Source organism: Fringilla coelebs (genome assembly GCF_963513975.1).
Source record: "Fringilla coelebs genome assembly, chromosome: 14".
NCBI lineage: Eukaryota > Metazoa > Chordata > Aves > Passeriformes > Fringillidae > Fringilla > Fringilla coelebs.
Window position 1 is genome coordinate 2,604,164 of NC_140040.1, and position 24,521 is coordinate 2,628,684.

At 52.6% G+C, this 24,521-nt stretch overlaps 1 protein-coding gene across 1 annotated transcript; it reads left to right on the forward strand.

Annotated features, from left to right (window-relative positions):
* Positions 1–19,621: 19,621 nt before the first annotated feature.
* Positions 19,622–22,515, forward strand: FOXF1 (forkhead box F1; the record flags this gene model as incomplete). Its single annotated transcript, XM_084215164.1, has 2 exons — positions 19,622–20,724; positions 22,355–22,515. Exons 1-2 carry the CDS (start codon positions 19,665–19,667, stop codon positions 22,513–22,515), a joined length of 1,221 nt encoding a protein of 406 aa, XP_084071290.1. The 5' UTR covers positions 19,622–19,664.
* Between the last annotated feature and the right edge of the window lie 2,006 nt (positions 22,516–24,521).

The window sequence follows — 24,521 nt, forward strand, 5'->3', positions numbered from 1 at the left end:
ATCCACACACAGGATTTTTTCTCTGAGTTGGTTGCAAAAATATCCAGTAATTTTGATTTCCTATTTACAATTGTGAGTAATTCAAAAGAAAAAACAGAACAACAATGCCACCCCATCCAAGTTTCCACTTTGGTAAGTAGGTGTGATTAACTTCTACCTGGTGTTCAGGATGGTGTAGGAGTGAATTATGCTGTGTAGGTCAGTGAAGGTGGTGAAAAATAACAAAAGTTCTGAGAGAGACAGCATTTGTTAAAAGAAAAAAAAAAATATTTCTCTGTAGGGAAGAAAAAAGGGGGGAAATGTTTAAAGTTTCATTTGCACGGTGTTAAATTAACAACAGCAAAAGCCAGCCAAAGGAATAAAATGCATGTTAAGGAAATTTAAAAGAGTTACTCTGAAATGAATGCCAGCTTGATTTGCTGAGCTCCTGAGTCACCAAAATCCCACAGGGCACCTCCTAAAAATGCTTTTCATCCTCTCTTAAAGATCTCTATTGGGCTCTGCACAGATCCTCAGTGGCAGAGCGTTTCCCTTCGGAATGTGGTGCCTGTGCTCTGGGAAGAGGAGATAACCCCTCCAGAAGTGCCAGCACAGGTCTGCCAACACTTCCCTGTTACCTGTGCTGAGTGCTCCTTATCTCCCTGATACTCTATCAGCCTGGCCAGGGCAGGGCTCCCCGACAGTCAAGTGGCTCAATTAGCAGTAATTAGTGCAAAGAAACCTGCTCTGTGCTGGGATGGAGCAGGGCTGTGTCTGCTGGTCCCTCCAGGGGAGCTGTGGGCTTGGCTGGTGGCCAGGATGGGTTTGGTGCTGCTGGTTCCCTTCTCCTGCTGGGCTTGGTGGGGCTGGGTTTAGGGGCAAAGCTAAAAGTGGGAAAATGGTGGAGAGGATTCCATCAGGGCAGGGAGAGGGCGTGGGAGGCTCCCCCTCTGCAGCTCTTGTGAGCGGGGCTCCCTGGTGTGCCCATGCAGAGCAGGTCTGGAGACATCCAGGGCTCTCTGCCTCTCAGGTGAGCTGGCTGATCACACAGGTAAATGTGGTGTCTGCTGGGTCCCCAGCACAAAGGAGGAATTGATGAATCTGACTCCATGTCCTTAGAAGGTTAATTTATTATTCCTGCACAGACAGGAATTGCAGAGCCACTGCACTTCCCAAAACTGTCCTGCAAGGGATAGTCCATGGTAGGGGCTGCAGCTCCTCACTGGGGTGGGGATTTTTCAGTTTGATGGGAATGTGAGATGTGAGCTCCTCTGGTACAGAGATAACAGGGATTTTCTACAGCAACAAAGCTCTTGAGATGTCCCAGTCACCAGAAGAGGGAAAACCTCAGGCAGGAGGAGGTTCAGGATATTTCCTGCCCACACAGACTGCTCTGCACGGCTCCTCTCTCACTGTCCCCAGCTTTGCACTGCAGATTTGGTTTTGCCTGCTCTTTCTAAGCTCTCACCTTTGGAGTGAGGGCTGTTCTGTCTCCAGCCCACAGCACGGCCAGGGATGTCCCTGTCCCTCCTGCAGGCACATGGTTAAAACCCAGCATCTCCAAATGTTGGCCTCAGCGACAATCCTCAGTGCTGCTGGCCAGAAACCTGCAAAGCAGAAGAGAAAAATGGTTTTGGTGGCAGAACTACAAATGCTCCATAAAGCACAGCTTGTTTCGGGCCTTTTTAATGTGGTTCTCTGCTGACTTTTTGTCCCCTAATTCACAGCAGAAGCAGAGCAGAGCTGGGTAGAGATTGAGCATGAATCCCCTGCGCTGGGTTAATGGGAACAATTACAGAGGTTTCTTCTTTTTCTGCTGCCAAGCTGTGATATGCAATCATTCTCTGGGTTCCTGTTTCCACGGGAACAATTAGTTTCATGCCGTTTTGGTCTTAGACATCAATGAAGTGTTTAACTAAATGAAGGCCAACACTTCATAAACGTATTGTCTCACGCAATAATCAAGTAGCTACCAAGTGCCACAGCTAAATGCACTGAAACCAACCCCACAAAACGCTCTGGAGCGTGTGAATATTTATTGATCTGCTACAGCACATCGTCCGTGAGCCAAAAATACCGAAAATTCCAGCCGTGGGTGTTTAGGTGTTACCGCCTTTTGAGCCAAGCCACGTTTTCTCAAAGGGTCTGGTCACCTTGAGCCATCTCCAGGAGAGGCTTTGGGGACCTGCTGGCTGATGCTGATGGATTTCAGCTGGCCCATCCTGCAGGCCAAGGGCAGGGGGCTTGCAGGACCTCGTAGCCCCGCGGTGCCGGAGCTGCCAGGGCCGTGCCTGGTCCCCAGCCTTCCTCCAAGGACTCCACATATTTCCTCCTTCAAACAAAATATACAAAGAGTCCACACGGCAAGGAGTGGAATTCAGGGCTCTGCCTGCTCCCTCCCCAGCACATCTGGGAGCCTTTCCCTCGCAGAGCTCAGCAGCTGCAGGCAGGGAGGCAGGCAGGGAAGGAGGGAGGGAGACCATTGTGTTTGCAGGGTGCCCCGTGGCAGGAAGGAAGGATGAGTCTGACTCCATGTTCTTAAAAGGCTACTTTATTATTTATTATTATTTTAAATCATTATTTAATAATTTATTATTAATAATAAGCACATTATTATTATAAAATTATTTCCTTGTTAAGAAATTATAATTTTATTAAATTAGCCTTCTAAGAACATATATAATATTTATATATATATAACTATACATAAGAATATAATATAATGTAACGTAATATAATATATAGTATATATATATGTGTGTATATATATAAGTGTGTATATATACACTCATATATATACTTATATATATACTATAGTATATAAAAGAATACTATACTAAACTATACTGAAGAATACAGAAAGGATACAGACAGAAAGCCAAAACAATAACAATGAAAACTCCTGACTCTTTCCAGAGCCCCGACACAGCTTGGCCCTGACTGACCAATAAGCCAAAACAATTCACAATAAACCAATGGAACAATCACCTGTGGGTAAACAACCTCCAAACACATTCCAAAGCAGCAAAACACAGGAGAAGCAAATGAGATAAGAAATGTTTTCCTTTTTCTCTGAGGCTTCTCAGCTTCCCAGGAGAAGAATCCTGGGCGAAGGGATTGTTCCAGAAAATGTGACTGCAACAGGAGAGTCCTGTGCTCTGCCACGGAGCAAAGCAAGGGCTGAAATGGGAGTGGAATTCAGGGAGGCTGCCGTGGGTGGCTGAAATGGGACAGGGACAGGATGGGAGGGAGGGGCAGCTGGGCAAGAGTGACTTCCTGAGCTTCTCTCCTGAAAATGAGCCACTCAAAGGGCTCGGGAGGAATTGGAGTAGCTCATTTTAATGAGTTGTTATGGAAGAATTCACTGTGCAAGCCTCAATATTGGACCCTGAATTCTTACTTCACTGGGCAGTGGATCACATCCTTTGTTGATAGTAGCCCTCAGAGAGAAGGAAATGATGTTTTACCCTGCATTCAAGAAGGATTTATACACAAAGAGTGACCTGATTTCAGTTTAGCAACTTGAGAAAAATCAGAATTTTGCTTGCCATATTCCCTTTTACCGCTTTTCATTCTCTTGACTGAAATATGTCCTGGGAATGGTGTCGTACCCAGCCTTTCCCTGTTCCTGATGGACACTCAGACCACACTCAGTGACCCTTTGCACAGCCATTTCTTGGATGAAGCCCCTAAGTTGGCCCTTCCAGCCAAAGGCAACAGAGATTTCACAGAGAAACTTCACAGGAAATAATTTTTTGACTTGATCCCAAAGAACATTTCCACACAGGAGGGAATGGTCCCAGAGAGGGGACCCTCTCTGCCCACTGCTGTCCTTTCTGCTGACAAGCTGGCAGGTGTTGAATCACCTCAACACAAAATACTCTGTGAAGGATGAAGGAAATGCATGGAGCTGTTTCTCCACCCATTCACTTCCATCTGACAGAGCTCTCCCCTTCTGCCATCTGATTTTCCTGCTTATTTATCCTTCCCCACGAGCTAAAAGCAGCCTCGTTGTCCTAGGAAGGAACCAGGGATGAGATGATGCCTGACAGGGCTGCCTGCACATCCAACCCTCCCTCAATCCACCTGGATCCATTAAAGCAACCAAGGAAAAGGGTGTGAAGCCACCCTCAGGCAGGACATGTGGAAGCTGGAGCTGTGTCCATACCTGCTGCAGATTTCCAGCAAACCTGGAGAGGGGAACAGGCTCAAGTCTCCCCTCTAAGTGTAAACATTTCCATGAAACCTCCGTGCAGGGGCCAGCCTTGAATCTCTCCCTGCTGTTCCCACTCCCTTTTTACCACCCAACCTCCTGACCTTGCAAAAATATGGCTCTGGAGGGTCAGAGCAGGGGCCTGGAGCAGACACTGCTTCCTGGGATTAGGGCTGGGTGGCCCAGGGCTGGAGAGGGCAGCATTCCTGCTCAGGGGCTCTGCTGGAGATAAGGCAGCCCCACACTGTGATTTACTCCAAGCAAGAGGAGCTGACTCCTGTGTGTTCCCTGGCAGATGAGGCAGGGAAAACTCTGCAGGATAAACCCCTTTCAATCTGTCAGCAATGGTTTGCTTTAGAAATAAAAGCAATTTTGTACAGCTAAAAGCACCAAGCTGGGATGGACCACAAGGCAAGGCTCACTCCCTCCAAGCCCAAATGCACAGGGATGCACCAGGATGTGCTGAGACCTTTTATTCCTGCTTTGTTTAACCCTGGCCCAAATCCTCCTGGGTTTGCAATTTTGTCCTGGTTGGATTTCAGTAGCAAAGTGAAGCAGAGAGCAGCAGCATTTCCAAGTGAGAAAACCCATGTAAGATGCTTGAATTTCAGGGATTGGCGGGGCCAGAGCTAAATAAAAGTATCATTCTCCCTCACCTGGATGGAAAAGAGAGAAGGAATTCCCAACCCCGAGGTCCAGCAGCATGGAAAGGTAACACAGAGTTAAATTCTTTCTCCAGGGAGATTTCATTGATCAGTTTGGTGGAAGGATCGTGTGTGTGTCCCCACCAACACACCCTGCCTTGTCCCTCACCTAATCTCTGACATTCCCACCAGGCTGCACGCACTGGGAAGGGCCAGCTCCACCCATGTGCAATCCCTCTGGCCATTCTCCAGGGAGGGAAAGCTGCAGGAAGGCTCTTCCAGCCCCTCTGGAGCCCAAACACAACCCCAAGGCTCACAGCTGAGGAAACCTGAAGATATCAAGGCGTGGCCACCATGAAACCTTCAGATCTTCCTGCACCACCTCAGGATGGTTCTTCCTGTATCCCATCTGGGGGGCTCCAGAATCTTGCCTGGAAAAAATTTCCAGCATTTTTGGGATGTTACCAAGAGTTGTCAACGCTGTGAACTGTTGCAAAATTTGTTCAAGGTTAGAGGAGCCTGAGTGAGGACTCCCCATCTAAGGTCACCTCCAGCATGTGACATCAAACACATGGATTGAATTCTTTCAATGCATGGAAACATTTCTTGGAGCACAGCAGATGACTTTGGAATTTGAGCTTTACTCCTTTTTTCTCTGTATATTTCATTACACAACTTCTTCCCCCAGAAGAGCACCAGGTTCTCCTCCCAGTTTGTGAACCAAAGCAGAAGAGGTGACTCTGGCAATCTGCTCCTCAGCCTGAGAGGGCTCCTTTCATCCCTGCCACTGATCTCAGCCCCATCTCAGGGAGGTCACTGGAGCCAGGTGACAAATAGAAAACACATAGTTTATGCAAGAGCCTGAAATGAAGGAATCTCCCCTTGGAAAAACAATAGGGCCATTGTATTCCCCACCAGAGCAGTTGGGAAACTGCTCCTGCAGGGCTGTGATGAATTAAAGGCTTTTCTGCAGCTGATGCAGTTGCTGTTTGCTGCTAAGGAAAGCTGTCTGGGAGTCTGCAGCATGCTAAATCCTGGAGTTTGTGTTCCCAGCATCCCCAGAACTTGCAAAATAGGAAGAGAGAAGAAGAGAAGAGAAGAGAAGAGAAGAGAAGAGAAGAGAAGAGAAGAGAAGAGAAGAGAAGAGAAGAGAAGAGAAGAGAAGAGAAGAGAAGAGAAGAGAAGAGAAGAGAAGAGAAGAGAAGAGAAGAGAAGAGAAGAAGAATTCTTTATATATCTAATAGAATTCTTTAATAGAATTAAAGGTTTTTCTGCAGCTGATGCAGTTGGAAAGCTGTCTGGGTGTCTGCAGCACGTTAAATCCTTGAGTTTGTGTTCCCAGCATCGCCAGAACTTGCAAAATAGCAATAAAATAGAAAAATAGAATTCTTTAATAGAATTCTTTATATATATAAAATAATTAGATATATAAATTCTAATAAAATTAAATTTTATTAGAATTAATTTTTTAATTATCTTAAATTCTAATAGAATTAAGGTTTTTTCTGCAGTTGCTGCTTGCTGCTAAGGAAAGCTGTCTGGGTGTCTGCAGCACGTTAAATCCTTGAGTTTGTGTTCCCAGCATCGCCAGAACTTGCAAAATAGCAATAAAATAGAAAAATAGAATTCTTTAATAGAATTCTTTATATATATAAAATAATTAGATATATAAATTCTAATAAAATTAAATTTTATTAGAATTAATTTTTTAATTATCTTAAATTCTAATAGAATTAAGGTTTTTTCTGCAGTTGCTGCTTGCTGCTAAGGAAAGCTGTCTGGGTGCCTGCAGCACATTAAATCCTCGAGCTCACGTTCCCAGCATCACCAGAACTTGCAAATTAGTGCAGGGGAAGGAAAGAACCAGAGCTGAGTGACTCAACTCCGTGGTGATCTCTCCAGTTCATGGGATATTCCTCCCCAGTCACACAGTGGAGGGAATTACAACCACAACAGCTTCTGCTCTGATAGCAGAGCCTCCCAAGCTGCTTGGATGGACACGAGGGCACTGCCAGCTCCTCTGCTGCTGGGCTGTCCATAGTCCTGCTTGTTGGACCCTGTCCTTGGGGGTTTTCAAGGCTCAGCTGAACAGAGCCATGGCTCACCCTGCCTAGAGCTGTTGATGGACCTGCCTCGAGCAGAAATCTGGGCTGGAACCCTCTGAGGTCCCTCTGGATCCTGCAGAGACCTCCTGAGCAGGTTACAGGAGGGGCTGTTGAGGCAGCAGAGCCTTCCCTTGACTACACTCCCATTTCTAGTCCATCAGCCTGGTTTTTATTGGATGTACTCCCCTCTTTTGGCTGCAAGAGGCCACCTGGCAGCAGCTATGGGACATTTCCAGGGGGCTCTGAAAAGCTGGAGCTGTTTGAGCAGCAGCAATGGCTCCAAGTGCTCTGCCAGCACTTCTGCTGTGCCCCCAGCAGCAGTCAGGGAGACAGACGAGCTCCAACCCTGGTGCTGGAAGCGAGGAACTGAAATGCCAAGAACAATAAGCACAACAATGCCATGAATTTCCTCCTCCACAGCGCTGAAGGAGAGTGACAGGGAATATTTTGATGGGCCTGAACAGTTCTGAGCATTGGTTTCACTTAAGAAATTCCAACTGGTTGTGTTTTGTTTTTCCAGTGTTGGAATTGCTCTCAGGGGCAGGAATCATTGGAGTGGATCCTGGGCTCCTGTCTTGCTGCTCCACGGGCTCCAAACCAGTGAAGCAGCTGGGAAAAGGGAGCTGAATCCCTGAGCTGGCTCCATCCTGCATCCCCTCTCCCAGAACACACACACCCCACGTGTCATGTGGGAACTGGATGCACCTGCTGGAGGAGCTGTCTGGGGGCAGGCGTTATCCCCCAGTTATAAATCCTGGGGCTATCAACAGCCTTCAGTAAACATTTGGACAATCCTTCCTACCTCTCCCTCATCCAAATATTTGCATCACAGGGGCTGCTGCCCGTTTCCTGACACACTGCACAGCTCAGAATATCCTTGGATCCAGGTCGGTTCCAGCTCGCTGTGATGGATGGACTTGTGGGATGGAATAAATGGCTCGGGGAGAAAGAAAAGGAAAAACAAAAATCTGTCTCCTGATAATAAATCCAGGTCAGGATGGAGTCAAAGAGCTTTCAGTGGGGAATGGTGGTTTTTGGAGCTTTTAAGATCTGATCTGGAGCACTCAAGGGTTAACAATGAGCAGCTCTGAGCTCCTTTAGTGGACTCAGAGCACTTCATCTCTTGGATGAATGGTTGAAGATGTTCCTGAAAGCTCTTCCTTCCTGCTGGGTTGGGAACAGTCCCAGCCAGTTTTGGATATAAAATAGGAACCTGCTGCATGAAGCCAGGTTTGGTGGCTCTTCCTCCAGAGCAGAGCCTCCTCCAGGTGAGTCACAGCAGAATCACCAGGTTATAACCTGTGTGTAAAACATTTCATGCAGCAGAGTTGCCAAACAGAAATAAATCTCTTTTTTCTTCTCTTAATGCTGAGAGAGGAAAACAACCTGAAGTCTCCTTTAGCAGTTAAAAGGGTTTAGCAGTTAATTGGGTTTAGCAATTAAGAGTTCCAAACACAAAATCTGTGTTTTGTGATTTAAGACTGCTGTGCTAAACAACGACTTTAGGAAGATTAAGCCTCACAACACAATAATTTTAGTCTTTTGCTTAAGAGTTGACATGGCTGGGACTTTATGGCTGAACACACACCATAACAAGCCAGTGGATTTTCTGATAGAGTAGTAAAGAAAATAATCAACCCTCAGCTTAAGTGCAGGATAAACAGCAACCTGGGCTGGTGGAAGGTGTTGGAACCCATGGCAGGGAGCTGGAACAAGATGAGTTTTAAGATCCCTTTCAACCCAAACCACTTCACGAGTTTATGATAAAACTTGGGGCTTAAATTGGCTTTTCCTCTGCAGCTTCAGCTCGGACTTTTTGTTTTAATCTTCTCCCCTGTCCATAAAACCACCAAAACCCACCACAAATAAGAGCAGCGCAGCTCCCTGCTGCGAGATAGCTGGGCCACAAATATGTTTTCTAATCCTGCTATGGGACAAATCAGGTGGAGGGTTTGCCCACTCCCAGGTAATCCCCTCTTCCAGCATCTCCCCTTTCCCCCCACCTCGCTCATCACTCCCTGCTGGGAAGCCCAAAACTCGGAGCCCTCATTTTGGACAGACTAAACAACATCTGCAGCCCCGGCGGGGGAGCAGAGCCGGGACGGAGCAGAGCCGGGACAGAGCCGCTGTCACCGGGGAGGGCGAGCGGCGCTCCCGGGGGGCGCGGGCGAGCCGCGATGTGGCGGAAGCATAAAGCACCTGTTGGGAGGCTATTTAGGGATTAGCCGAGTGCTGACAGACAAATTGGCAAGATTAATAAGAGCAATCAAGGCTGTGTGGGCTCGAGCTGTGAGCTGACATTAATGTGACATCACTTTCATCTGCTCCTGCCTCGCCCCTCGCGGCATCCCCGGGGCTCCGAGGGAGCAGCGCCGGCGGATGCGGGGGTTACAGCCCCGGCGGTGTCCCCGAGCGTGTGGCAGGGCAGGGGACAGCTCTGTGTGTCCCCGGGGCACCTAGCGGCACGTCTGGGGGAGCCGCGGTGTCCCCCAGCCCCGGCAGCTCTGCAGGGCCTACCTGGCTCGCACAGCACGGGGGTGGTTTTGGAGATATTTGATTCAGAGCCGCTGGGGTTGGGGTTTTGTTTTTCTGTGCCTCCGACAGAATCGTTGGATGTCGCCGAGAAAACGCAACGCTCGCCCTCTCGGAAAAAAAAAAACCAAAAAAACAAAAGAAACCCTCCCAAAAACCAAAAAACAAAACAAAACCCTAACAAACAAAAAACAACACCAAGGAAAGAGGGAAACGAAGCATATCAGGGAATAAAGGCTAATTCCAGGTGCGAGGAGAGAACAAAGAAACTCCTCTGCTGTCGCTCTAAGCCCCGCACCTCGAGACTTCTCTCTCTCGGGGAGATGGTTTGACACCCTAACCATGTTCTAAGGCAGAAAAAGCTGATTTTAGAGCACTCCTCTGCCTCCGAACCCCACGGGGAATTCTCCCCTGCAGCCCTACTGCAGCACGGCCGTTGCACGGGGAAAATTTGGGGGATTTTTAAGGGATTTTTCTTTTTCCCCTTGTTTTTTTTCGAACATATTCACCGCTAAAATCTCCCTCGCCCCGAACTCTGTTCGCATCCTTTTCCAACGCGAAATTGGATGGATTTTCTTTGTTCTTTAGTCAATGAGGGATTCTACCAGTAGTAAAATATCTGAATGTCCAAATCCTGCAGGTCTGCCGGGCTCTGCCGCTCGGGCTGCTCCGCCGAGAGCTTTTGCCCACAAAAGGAAAGTGTTGGAAAGGAGGGAGATGCCAGAGGCTGAGCGCACGTTCGCTCCCCGAGCTCCTGGGGGAAAAAAAATCCTCTCCCTGGGAGCTGAAGTGGATCCCTCCGTGCTGGGGGGTTATCGAGTACGAGAGGAAAAATCTGTAAAAACCTGATTTTTTAACTATCAGCGGTTCCAACTTTCAAATGTAGATGGGGATAGACGCAGCTGGGGGGTCAAGAATGATTTCGGAGAGAGGTTTTATGAAGAAAACAAGAAAGAGATTGACCTCAAAACCAGACTCAGAAAACAAAGTTACAGTATGATGATTGCTGCTCCAACCCCCCAAAAATAAATGTTAAAAGTCCTTATATTTTCATTTAAATATAAATTAATTAATTTATTTTTTCTTACTTGCATTTATAAGGACTGGAGTTATTATATATTTACTGGACTTATTATATATATACAAACATATCTATCCCATTCTAAATGGGTGAATTAACGGGGTTTTTGGAGTGAATTTCACGTTACTCCCATTTGCACCCGGCAAGGACAAACCCCTGAGCACAATGTCCCCAGAGGTTTTGGGGGATATAATTCCATTTCCACTGGGACCCCTTCGGCAGGGTCGAGGTGGATTCAGGGAGGGGAAGATGAACCCCCCTCTTCCCTGCCCTCTTCCAGGGCTCGTTTTTGTGGGATTTATGGCTACATTTTGGACTTTATTCCCTGCAACCCTTCTCCATCCCTGCCTTCTCCACTGTGAAACCACACGGAAAGGGGCAGCCCCGGAGATCCCTAATTCCTTACCGCTAAAAATAATAATTTCCCATCATTTTTAATCAGATTTGCTGCCCTAAAAGCGATTAGGTTAAAAGTACACATCTTCCACCAATCCGGCAGCACCACGGCGGGCATTCAGTGGTCTGTTTGTAATCTCAGCCTTTTTCATGAACATAAACACGGCTCCAACCCAAATATACACGGCCACCTACGGAGCGAGCGCGGGGCCGGCCGCGCCGCGCTCCCCGCGGGGGTTAAGCCGGGCTTTTTCCGCGTGGAAAACCCACGGGGAAATCGCCGCTAAATCTCTGTTCTCTCTCGTGTTCCTGCCCCGGGGAAGGAGCAGGGAGGGCAGGGATGGTGGAGCTCGATCCGCGCCCTGCCCAGAGCCGCTCCCGGCGCGTTCTGCGCTCCGCGGGGCCCCGCGCACCGAGAGCGGCCGGGCCCCTCCGGGCTGTGCTCTCCCTCCCTCTCACCCCCGTTTGCCAGGGAAAAAACTCCATTGTCTGTGCCGTACTCCTGGTTTTGCAAAGAAATAATTCCCCTTTTCGTACTCGCTGGGTTGCTTTCTTTGGGTTTTTGCTTTTGGGGTTTCTCTCTCATTCTGCCCCTTTCTGTCTTTTTCGCACTTCTTTCTTTTTGTCTTTTCTCTTGTTCTTTTAATGGTTCTCTTTAAATCTTTATCTTTTGTCTTTTATTCTTTCTTTCTTTCTTTCTTTCTTTCTTTCTTTCTTTCTTTCTTTCTTTCTTTCTTTCTTTCTTTCTTTCTTTCTTTCTCTTTCCTTTTCTTTCTCTCTTCCTCTCTTTCTTTCTCTCCCTCTTTTCTTTTCCTCTCTCTTTCTTTCTCTCTTTCTCTCTTCCAACTTTTTCCCTTTCCTTCTATTTTTCTCTTTCTCCTCAGTTCTTTCTTATTCTTTGTTTCCTTTTTTGCTTCTCCATTTCCCCGTTCCTCCCGGTTTTTTTCACCCTTTCTCTATTTCTCACTCTCTTGCTCTTCATTTGTCTTAATTTCTTTTCCTCTCTTATTTCTTTCAGTTTTTCCCTCTTATTCCCTCTAGTTCTCGTTCTTTATATATTTTTTCCATCTCCTTCCTTCCTTTCTTTCTTTCTTTCTTTCTTTCTTTCTTTCTTTCTTTCTTTCTTTCTTTCTTTCTTTCTTTCTTTCTTTCTTTCTTTCTTTCTTTCTTTCTTTCTTTCTTTCTTTCTTTCTTTCTTTCTTTCTTTCTTTCTTTCTTTCTTTCTTTCTTTCTTTCTTTCTTTCTCTTTCTTTCTTTCTCTCTCTCTCTCTATCTCTTTCTTCCTTTCTCTCTTTCTTTCTCTCTTTCTTTTTCTTTCTTTCATTATTTCCTTCTTTATCTCTCTCTTCCCCCCATCTCTCTTTCATTTCTCCTTCTTTCCTTCTTTCCTTCCTCCTTCCCATCCCGCCTGTTTCTTTTTTTTTCTCTTTCTCTTTCACCCTCTCTCCCCTCCAGCACGATCTCTCCGTACATTCATTTATTGCAGTATTTGGAAACATTTCTGTTTTCCTTTCCTGGGGCTGCGGGGCAAACCAGACCCAGGGCTCTGCTCCAGCTCAGCTCCAAGCCCTCTTCCCGAGGACAGAAGAATCCCTTTCCTGCAGTGCCAGCGCGGATTTCCCAGCGCGGTTGTGTTTGGCTCAGCCGGGAGGGTTCTGCCGCCGGCCCCGCTCCCACTCGGGCACGTTCCCATCGCTTTTGGGGCTCAGCCGCCCTCCCGGGGGTCCCCACGCGTGGGACATCGCGGTTCCGAGTGGGGAAAAACTCCTCTAGCCCGCGCTGCTCTGAGCCAAGTGGTCAAATTCGATCGTTTCCAGAGGAGAAACGAATAATCCTGGAGGGAAAATTCCGATGCTGCAGCCTCAGCCCTCGGGCAGCATCTCTGCGCGCAGGTATCCCGCAAACTCTGCGGGAGAAAGGGAGCTGGAGAAACTCCTTCGTTCCCCCATTTTAAAGAGGGTTAATGCAAAATTAGTTGGTGTATTTTAACAACTTGAATTTGAGGGAGGCAGAGAGAGAGGAGCTGAGGGTGCTGCGCAAATCGCGCTGGGAGTTTTGCAATTTTCCGAGCGGTTCTGAGAACGGGAAAAGCAAAACCATTTCTGGGTTCATTATTTGGATTTTTACTGAGTTCTGGGCCAGTTTTGGTGCGGTTTTTCTTTATTTTAGGTGGGGTTGTTTTGTTGTTGTTTTCAGTGGATCGTTCTTTCGGGTTTTTTGGGTGTTTTTACATAATCCTTCCAAATTCATCTCTGAAAATTCCTCCCAGTTCCTCTGGCACATCTACTCCAAAATCCCCAAAATGTTCACAACGGGAAGATGGACATATGGATGCACCCGTTCCCTTCCCAGGATGATTCTCCCCAAAATAAAAATCAGTCCCTTTGCTGCAGAAATCGTTTAACTTCGGGGCACAACAACCCGAGCTGGGGAAAGTTTTCCCACCTTGGCTCGGACATTTCACGTATCCACAGCGCATCTTTCCCGGGAATGCCAGCCGAGCTTTTTATTCCCTGCAGAACATTTTTTAAAGCCCTTCCAGGTCGCTTTTAATATTTAAGTAGGGGCTGGGTGTGCAAAAGGGATCGATTTACGAGGAGCTGCTCTGTTATCGGGAGGTGGGAAAGATGATAAACCAATTTTTGGTGTATTTTAACTCTCTGCTCTGGCAGCTGCAATGTAGAGGGGTCCACGAACCTGCACCACGCAGAACCCGCTGATGCACAACATCATTATTTGGGAATTCTGGCGGTAGAAAACAGTTTTTTGTCGGGAAAGCTTCCAAGGCGAAGTATCCCCAGATCTTTGCAAAGAAAGAATCGGGGAGAGCACAACTGCGGTTGTTTAGAGCGGGAATTTCTGACGGTGTTTGTGAGAGCGTATCCCGAACCCTCGCTTTGGGCTGGGAAAAGGGGGACACGGAGTCTCAGTGCGGGACTGAGTGTAGAAATCGGGTCTGAAAACCGCAGCCCACCAGGCCGTTGTGCAGCCCAGCCCCGCTCCTGCGCGATTTTCCTTTCTCCACAGGAATACTCCGGGCTTCCCTACAGCCAAAGCTGCTTTTGCAAGTGCTCTGTCCCTGAGCCCCGTGGGCACGAACAGGAGGGTTCTGCAGCACCAGGGACCTTTTCGCCCCGGGGTTTTGCTCCCCCGGCCGGGCGGTACCTCCAGGGACATGCCCGTTCTCAGCATCCCTCCCCGCTGGGCACCGCCTGTCCTGCCCGGGTGGCTCTGCTGGCTCGGCAGGTGACAAGGCACAAGGGCTGCGGGCTGCTGGGGACCCCGATACCTGCCCAGGTGCTGCCACCCCGGCCCGGGTGATGCCCGGTGGTCCCGGGTCAGCCCGTGTTGGACAAAATCCTTTCTCCCTGCAAGGAGCCACCTGGACCTGCACCCCGGGGCTCGCGTGGGTCCCTCCAGGCTCCCCTCGGGGCTTTCCTCACCCCCAGGGTGCTGTCCCCTGGAAAAGGGAGGCTGGATCCTTCCCCAAACCCGCCGTGTTTGTTTTCCGCATCTCCCCGCGATGTTTAGGAGCAATCCACGCCGCCACCTTGCTCGTTAGTTACCCCCAGAATGAACGATCCCTGCGGCTTTTGGCACCCGTGGAAGAAAATAACCTGTTCTTCCTTTATGTGGGATATCCCGTTTGAATTTCTCCCACTTCTCCGTGCAGACGGGTTTTGTGGCACACCTCAAAATGGGGGTGGTGACCCCCGCCTGCCCGATGCTAAAATTCCCCCTTCCTCCAGCACCGGCACATTTATGTGATTTCGAAAGGGTTTTGCTTTAAACTTGGGAAAAAATAAAACAAAACAAAAAAAAAAAACCAACCAAAAGATTCCATACGGCTGGAAATGAGGCTGAACCCCCTGGAATTCCATCATCCTCCTCGTTTGGTGGAGACCCCGGGCCCGGCTTGGCCCAGCCGGACTTTTGGCATCGGGAGTCGCCGGGGGCTGGAGGTGGTTCCCGATGACAAAAAGCTCAGCAGCGAATCGAAAGGTTTCTCCAGCACAATTTTATCTCTGTCCTGATGGGATTTGGTGCTGGAAAAGCTGGAAGTGGTTATGAATTTTGTTTGGATGCCACCGCTGTGCCAAGTTGTTGGGAGAAGGGAGATCCCAGCCCAAGGGTTCTGTTTGCTTTGGGAGCAACCCCAGCCCCGGGGCCCCAGGGAAGAAACCTCGTTCAGGAAAGCCTGAGTGTCTCAGGAACGGATTTACACCTGGATTTACACCTGGATTTACACTCGGATTTACAATTCGAGCTGCCTTTAGGGGCGAATTTGTGGAGTGTGGGAGCATCGCTCGCCGGGTCCCAGCTCTGCTCCGGCTCAACCCCGCTGTTTCTCTCGGTACCAAATTCTTCGGGGCTGAATCCCAGCCAGCCCAAAAGCATCCCCCCGGGAAAGCATTCTAGCTATCCGTCCCTGAGCGGGGATATAAATACCCGGAGATATTTGGAAGATCTCTGTGGGAAGCGATTGTGTCTGAGTGGTAGCGCTCCGAGCTTATTATCGCTGGAACCGATTTGTATTGCAGGGAGCGGGTCCTGCCAGAAAACTCCACAGCAAAAAAATCCCGAGCTGAAGAAGGCTGTAAATTCCTGTGCTGCAATATTTCATTGAAGGACGTCATGGAAAATCTGGGCTTGAAGGGCGGGGGGAGACTCGGGACGGGCAGAGGGGGGAAAAGGGAGACAAAAAGGGGGAGATTAAGATTTTCCTATTTTCTTTTTTTTTTTTCTCCTTCCCTTTCTGACCAAAGCCTGAACTTCTGCCTGAGGCACGGCGGTGACAGCCAGCCCGCACCTCCCCGCAGCCGCCTCAGACATTTGGGCAGCCTCGTTACACTCCCAATTTCAGTTTCTGCTCTTCCAAAATCTTCTCCAGGTCCCGGAGACGGGGCTCTGCCTCCCGGAATGCGAGAGGCCAAGGCTGGGACTGGGAAAGGTCCCACGCGTGGGGCAAAGCGGTGCCGTGCGATGGACCCGCAAAAAAACATTTGGGATGTGCGTGTGTCTCCCTAAAAACATCTCTCCCTCGGTGCTTCCACCTTCCCCCAGCTCTCCTCCCTCCATCCTCAAACGCACCCCCTCGCCTTTAAATAAACATTTAGGGATCAATTCGCCGCGGATTTGGGGCCAGCGGCCACGGGGATGGCGGCGACTGGAAAAAAAAAAAAAACCCAAAGCAGCCGAGGGGGAAAGGGGGAAAGGCTGGTGCTGGGGAACAAGGGGGGGTCCCGCGGGTGGTGTTAATGCAAAGCAGGACAGCGGGGAGGGGGACACGGGGCGGTCACTCCCCTCGGCCTGGGTGGTCCGGGCTCGCAGGAACAGCCCGGCCCCTGTCGGAGCAGCACCCAGGCCGCCTGGAACAATCCCACCTAGATACATTTCCATCCTCGGGTTACACCGGCCTGCTCGCCGAGTTGACTTCACTTAAGCAATTAGCTAGGAAAAATACCTTGGGCGCAGGAAAAGGAAGAAAGCTCGGATTTGTCTATTTTTACACAAAACACGGCCCGAGTTTCGGGCAGGGGGAGGGAAGCAGCCGGCTGGGAAGCGCAGCGGGGCCGGGGGTGTTGGCGGGGCCGGGAAAGCGGCTCCGAGCGGGATGGGAGAGGCTAATTGCGCCAGATGATAATTTAATTTTTGTCATTTCTTCGTTTTCTCCCTTCTTTTCATCTCTGCCCGTCAGGGGCTGGGGAGGACCCGATTAACCCACCCAAATCACGAGCTGACAACACCAAAAGCGAGTCCCGTTTTCCTCCACACCATCCTCCTCCTCCTCGTCGTCGTATATCAGGCTTTTCCTCCCCAAAATTCTCCTTTCCCCAACTCGTGCGCTCGGATTAAAAGCCCTCAACATTTCTGCAATTCCCATGACGAGGCCTGTAGAATCCGGAGCGAGATATTCCCATTTTTAACTTTTGCTAGTTTTAAAAAACGCATCGAAAACCAAATTTTCCCCCTCCTAAAAGATATTGCGAGAGGGTGAAAGGGCACTCGTGAAGAGACTGATTTTCTTTGAGGGGAAGTAATTTGATTTCCAGGGAGAGTTTTGGGGTTTTTAACTCGGGGATGTTTTATTTCCTCGTGGAAACGCTGCCAGTGGCAAACGATTTGAACGGGATTTTTCCACGGGTGCTTTGTGCTGCGTTTCGAGCTCCATCCCCGGGTGTTTTGGGGACAGACCGGGGAGATTCGGTCGCAGAGTGATATAAAACAAAGAAATCCACCCTTTTCGCGAGCCGGGGGCGGGGGGGAACATTCGATGCGGAGCAAAGCTCAGGGTCAGAGACGCGCTCCCACAGCAAAAATAAAAATAAATGCAGCGAGAAGCAGAGGGAATATTCTCCAGAGGGAATATTCTCCTCCTCGGGGATGTAAGCCCCGGGGAAGGTGATTGCTTCCCAAAGAAAGCGATTTTTTGGGGTGTTTTCCCAGCTTCCCGAGCAGCCCCCGTGCTCCACGTCTCGCTCCGCGCAGAGGGAGCAGCGGCCGCCGCCTCCCCGGGCAGCCCGGGATGCTCCTTCTCCTCCTCCTCCGGGGAAAAACTCCAGAAATAACTGTCCCAACCTCCTCCCACCCCTTCCCTGGCTACCTGCCCCCGGCCTGGGGCTTGCCCGGGGCTCTCCCGTGCCTGTCCCGGGCCCGTTTGCACCGGGAACGGGAGGGCCGGTGCTGTTTGCAGGACGATTTTTTTTTTCTCGAAAAGGGGGGAAAAGAGGAGAGGGGGGGGGATAGAAAGGTAAAAAGAAAAAAAAAAAAAGGAAAAAAGAAAAAAGAAAACCCTAATGCGAAATCCCTCTTGGTCGTACCACAGATGTGACAGGCGCCCCGGAGGCTGCTCACAACTGCTCGCCAATAACGCGGAGGGAGTTTGGAAACCCGATCGGTGCCTATCTTTTCTTTAAAAGGTATTAAATTATCATTAAAACCTTGAAAAGCGAAGCTGGAAGACGAGGAGCTTGGGGAGGGGGGTGTCCCCTCTTTCTCTTTGCACAGGGATGCGCCCACAGCCCGGCGGCGAGGCCTGCAACGGGATGCGGGGGGACGGGATGGATTTTTTTCCCCTTTTCCATTCTCTTTTCCCGAATGTCGGGAGGGAGCAGGCGGCGGCAGCCGGCACATCGGCAGCCCTGAGAGCCCAGGCTCCTTCCCCCGTGGCCACCCACAATGCCACCCCCCCGCACCGCGCAGCTTTCCACGCGCGGGCCGCGACAAGGTGACAAAGGTTTCAAGCGACTTACCTCGAGTGACAGCTCTGCCGGAGGCACGGTGCTCAAAGAGGTGGCTTTTGGGGCAGAGGGGAGGGAGAAAAGGGGGTCTCTATCCCTCTGGCTTTCTGTTCTCCTGCCCCCCACCCGCCGCCTGCGCCCGTGGCACCGCCGGAGCTGAGCGTCAAACTCCGGGCACGGAGCCGCGAAACTCCAGCACGGATTTATACACACCTCCCTGAAAAAAACCCCAAACAACCCAAAACAAACGAACCCACCCTCATCCCTAAAGCACCTTCGGAGCAGGCGAGGGGTCCGAAGCCCGTTCCCGGCCCCGGAGCGGCGGCGGAGGCAGAAAAGGGCATTTCGCGAGGCAGCGGCAGTTTTCGCCGATTTCTTTTTATTAAAGCACCCCCGAGCCCGTGTTTACATTGCGCAGTATAAACATCCTGCCCGGGCCCGCCGAGCTTAAAAAGAGCGCACGAAGAGGGGGTCTGAAGTGGGTGAAGTTGCGCGCAGCGCGGAGCCGGCGGCCGGGCAGCGCCGCCCTGCCCCACGCCACGCGCGGAACCTCCGCGCTGCCCGCATGCCCTTCCCCCGGCCCGTGGGGCCCGGCCCGTGCTTTCCAGGGCTGGAAAGGGGGCAGGGAGGGGATGGAGGAGCCGCAGGGAGCGTCGCGGTCACGCGTGGCATAAATCACACACACAAAGATACACGCGCGGTGCCCTCCGCGGCGGGCAGGGGCGCGGCGTGCAGCCCCCCCGGGTGGGGCAGGGCGGCGTGGAAAGGGCTCTTTAAAAGCTGCCCACCAGCGGGGAGCGGCGGCGGAGGGGGCCGGCACGGGGCGGCGGAGGGGCCGCCCGGGAGGGCGGGGGGGAGCGGCTCGGGGCGGGGATCTCCGCTCCGCGCTTACGTCTGTCAAGGAGCGGCAGACGCCGCTGCGAGAGATAAAGTAGAAGGCGAGCGGCGGGGCCGGGGGCAGACTCGACAGCCACCGCGATGGGAAGCAGCTCCCCGCAGCAGCGGCAGCGCCAGCCCAGCTAAAGCCTCCGGAGGGGACGGCGGCGGCCCCGGGAGCCCGGCCCGGCGAAGGGCAGCGGGGCAGGCGCGGGCGGCGGCCCCGGCTCCTCTCTCGCAGCAGCCGAGCTCAGCTCGCTTCCACCCGCCCCCCCATCCCGCCTCCTTGCGGCCCCCCCGACCCTCCGCCTCTCGCTCGCCTTCTGCAGCCGCGCTCGGATTTAGGGATAAAGTGGGAGGAGGAGGAGGAGGCAAAGGGGGGGTGGGGGGTGTCGTCGCTTCCATTTGTTTATCCACGGAGGGGTGAAGTCTCCCGGTGGAAAGCGAAGCCGCCGGGGGGCCGGGAGGACGCCGGAGGGAGGGCGGTGGGTGAGTGGCGGCGAGCCCCCAGCAGCGCGGCCTTTCGCGGGGGCGCTGGGGGGGCGGCAGGAGGAGGAGGGCCGGGGCTGGGGCTGGCCGCCGCGGACCTGGCCGTAGATGACTGCAGAAGCGCAGCAGGCTCTGTCCTCTCAGCCCCCTCCTCCTCCGGTGCAGAGCAGCTACGGCCCCATGTCCTCCGTGGCTGAGAAGCAGCCGCAGAGCTCGGCCATGGACGCCGCCTCCGCGGGGACCGGCGGCGCGGCCGGCAGCGCCCCGGGCAGCGGCGGGGCCCCGGGCAGCGGCGGCCCCAAGGCGAAGAAGACGAACGCGGGGATCCGGCGGCCGGAGAAACCGCCTTATTCCTACATCGCCCTCATCGTCATGGCTATCCAGAGCTCTCCCTCCAAACGCCTGACCCTCAGCGAGATCTACCAGTTCTTGCAGAGCCGCTTCCCTTTCTTCCGAGGCTCCTACCAGGGCTGGAAAAACTCGGTGCGCCACAACCTCTCGCTCAACGAGTGCTTCATCAAGCTGCCCAAGGGCTTGGGACGCCCGGGCAAGGGCCACTACTGGACCATCGACCCGGCCAGCGAGTTCATGTTCGAGGAGGGCTCGTTCCGCCGCCGGCCCCGCGGGTTCCGGAGGAAATGCCAGGCGCTGAAGCCCATGTACAGCATGATGAACGGGCTCAGCTTCAACCACCTCCCCGACAGCTACGGCTTCCAGGGCTCGGCCGGCGGGCTCTCCTGCCCCCCCAACAGCCTCTCCCTCGAAGGGGGCTTGGGGATGATGAACGGGCATTTGTCCAGCAACGTGGAGGGGATGGGCCTGGCGGGACACTCCGTGCCCCACCTGCCCGCCAACGGTGGGCACACCTACATGGGCGGCTGCACCGGCTCCTCGGCCGGGGAATACCCGCACCACGACAGCTCCGTGCCCGCATCCCCGTTGCTACCCGCCGGCGGCGTGATGGAGCCGCACTCGGTTTACTCCAGCTCGGCCTCGGCGTGGGCGCCCAGCGCCTCGGCGGCTCTCAACACCGGCGCGTCCTACATCAAGCAGCAGCCCCTGTCGCCCTGCAACCCCACGGCCAACCCGCTCTCCTCCAGCCTCTCCACGCACTCCCTCGACCAGCCCTACCTGCACCAGAACAGCCACAACACCGCCGACCTCCAAGGTAAGGCGCGGCCACGCGTGAGGCGCGCCCGCGGCCACGGGGCTCGGCCGGGGCTGCGGGCCCCGCCTGGATCCCGGCGGTGCCGCTGCCAGCCGGGATCCCGCTTCGTGGGCGGCTTTCATGCTACTCCCGAGGGGAAGCTGCCTTGCCCTCGCTCCTCGCCTCCTTTCCCGGGGCAGCCCGTCGGGGCTCTGCTCGCTGTGGGGCCGGGGCTCCGCTCTTCCCGGCGGCTCCTTGACGTCCAGGGCCGCCCCGGGCCTAAGGCCGGTGCGCTCAGGCGGCGGGGAGCTGCAGGAAGGAGAGGCCGGGAATGCTCCCTTGGGCTCTCCCACCTCCATCGGCACTTGGAGGGAAAAGGGAGGAATTCCCCATGGGGTGGTCGGCCACCCGCGCCATCCTACCCCGTGCCACCCCGGCCCCTTCCCGCCATCGGCTGTGTTCTGCACACATCTCAAGGCCGTGTTTTCCAGGCTCATCACCTCCCTCCATCCGCCGCCCAAGCCGAAGCTGGTGGCCTGGATCCCCCAAATCCTCGCGCTCCCCAAAACCCCGGCTCGGTCTCGTCCCTGGAGCTGTCGGGGCTGCATTTGCCCTGAGGCTTGGAGTGGAGATGGTGTTTGGCCGGGAAGAGGCCTCGGAAGGGACGAGGCCAGCGCTGGGTTTCGCTTTGCTGCCCAAATTCCCCTCGGGCTGCGGTGGCTGCGGGACTCTCGTGGCACGGGGGAGCCCCGGAGCCATGCGCGGGTGATGGGGCAGATTTGGGGGTCCCTGCCCATCACCGCGGGCCTTCGGGGCAGCGGGACGTGCCTGACAGGAGCGGCTGCGAAGCGGAGAACAAATGGGTCAAAAACACAAAGCGAAGCGGGGGGAGAGCACCAGCCAGGCCGTGCCGGAGGTGCAGAACCCGGGCAGAGCCCCAGTCCCGGCCGGGCCGGGGCAGTGCCCACCACTGGGCAGTTCCCGGAGCAGTTCCCCACCGGCCCCGGGGCAGTTCCCGGAGCTCAGCGCATCCAGGGCCTCTGGAAAACGGAGCTGGGAATCTGCCCCGAGGAGCCTCCGGGCCCGTGCGCGGCCTTCACCGAACCGCCCTGATTATCACCCAAACGAGCGGCGGGAGCGCTCCGGGGCAGGGCACCCCCTGCCCAGCGCACCCCCAATTCCCGGGGCGCTTTTCCATCCCGAGGTGGCGGAAGGGGCGGCAGTCACAGCCGGCGGCTCCCGGCGGCTCTCGGGCCCGGCCTCCTCCCGGTCCCCACCGCCGCGAACGGAGCTGCCCCGCTCCGCACCCGGCGCATTTTCCGCACGAGCCGAGGCGGTGGGAAAAGCAGCCGGGGCGAAAGAAAATAAATCCAAGCGTTGAAACAAACCCAAAAAACCCCTAAACCCAAGGCAAATCCCTTCTCCTCGCAGTGCCCTCGGGCCGGGCAGGGAATGGCCGTCCCGGGCCCGCGGGGCTCTCTCTGCCGCACCTGCGGAGCCCCGATGTGCCCGAACGGCCCCAAACCCGCGCTCGGAGCGGGGCGTGCGGGCGGGCTGGGTTGTTGGGATTTTTTTAAACCCCGTTCCGCGTTGCTCACCCTCTCCTCCTGAACGTCTTCGCGCTGCTGACCATCTCTCCCCCGTCCCGCAGGCATCCCGCGGTATCACTCGCAGTCTCCGAGCATGTGCGACAGAAAGGAATTCGTCTTCTCTTTCAACGCCATGGCCTCCTCCTCCATGCATTCGGCGGGCAGCGGCTCCTATTACCACCAACAAGTGACATACCAGGACATCAAGCCGTGCGTTATGTGAGCCGGGCCGGACAAACCCCGCTCCTGGGGCCGGCCAGGCCGGAGTCGGGCGCTGAGCATCCCCCAGGACGCTCTGGGTGCCAGGGGGGTGTCCCCTGTCCCATGTCCCATGTCCCAGCCCGGCTTTGGGCAGCAGGAACGGACCGGAGCTCCGGGCAGCGCTGAGCATCCCCCAGGACGCTCTGGGTGCCAGGGGTGTCCCCTGTCCCATGTCCCAGCCTGGCTTCGGGCAGCAGGAACGGACCCGAGCTCCGGGCAGCGGTCCCGGCAGCGAGCTGAGCATCGAGCCCGTACGTGCCTTCTTCTGCTCGGGATGGGATGGAGGAGAAAGCAAAAGCAGCCCTGCCGGCCGTCCCGAAAGCCCCGACTGCGAGTTTGGGGTGAGGCTTTGCCAAATGAGGTTTTGATGCTTCTTTAAGAAAAAGAAAAAAAGAAATTGCAAACTCAGTTTGGGAGTTGGCGGTGAGCGATGCCACCGGCTCGGGCTGAGGGGGCTGGGAAAGACCCCGAACTCAAATCCCCTCGGTGCCGTCTCACTTCGAGCCCGGAAAAATACTTTTAAAATTTTTTTTTCCTTTTTTTTTTTTTTTTCCTTTTTTTTTTTTTTTTTTTTTGCCAGCCAACACCCAGCGGGCAAAAAAAAAAATCTCTCAGAGGGATTTTTTTTGAACTATGAATTTTGGATTTTTTGCCTGCATAAAGACTGCAGGATCAGACCCTATGCAGAGAGAACAAGGCACTTTGGAAAGAGACAGCCATGCTCATCCTGTTATTTATTCTACAATTCTTTTTTTTTTGTTGTTGTTGTTGTTGCTAATAATCGAGACACGAATAGTCTCAGTTGATCAGTATTAAATCGGGGAATCTCTGTTGGCAATATTTGCCATATAGATTTGGGTTTTTTTAGTTAACCTTTGTAAATTTGCAAGCGACCGTGGTCTCTGTGTAAAGACAATCCTCCATATGTTTTTATAGAAATATATATATAATGAAGGATTATTCCCCTCCCTCCCCTCTCTATTTTTTTTTTCCACCCTGACGTTGTACAGTTCGGTGACACCTATTTTAATTCTTTCTGCACTGTATAAAATTGTAATTATGTGGGTTTGTTTTTTTGATTTTTTCGCCTTTTTTTTGTGTACGTTTTGTCCCTAAAGAAAAAAAAAATCCCGAAATAAAACCTGTATGTTATTTGTACATGGGCTTCACGATTGTATGAGCAGCAAATAAACGAGCATGCGGTGTAATTAAGCTTAATTAATGGGGAGTCCGGCCCTGCAAGCCCTCGGGCAATAATTCCCCGTCCCGGCACAGACTCAAAATCGACTTTTTAGGGTTTTTTCACCTTGGCGAAGTCCTGGTTGCCAATTTCCCTGCTGCGAAATATTTCAGTTGAGGCTGTTGAAATGCAGAAGGAGGAAAAGCGGCGGTGCTTTTTATTTTTAGCTTTTTATTATTAGGATTATTCCATTTTTTTCCAAGGCTAAAGGCGCTGTTTGACAGCTCTTTGCCTCTCCCTCGAATTCCAGGCGTGAGGCTGCCGGGATGGAGCCCGCGGCTCCTTTTTCCTCCTCCTCCATCCCGGGAATTTTCCGAGCTGGCAGGAAACTTCCCGCGGGCTTTTTCCCGTGTGAAAAAGAAATAAAAATTCATAAAATTTAAGGAAATTTACCCAAATTAACTCAAATTATTAGGAATTAATAAGCAGGAAAAAAAATTAAGCGGATCAACTGCACCATCTCCGTTGTGCACGGGGCAGTGATAAATCAGCATTTAAATATTGATTATTTCCTGCTAAATTTGTGGGGATTTTGGCTAATTCAGGATCCTCCAGTATCCAGAATTTTTTTGCTTTAATTCGTGGGCCAGTCTGTCTCTATCAATATTCAATATCAACGCCCATAAAAAAGAGATGCAGGCAAATTAATCTGATTACGTGGTTGTGGATTTCTGCCTTTAGAGAGGGAAATTTAATCACTGCACACTAATTAGCCAAGCTCTGGAATC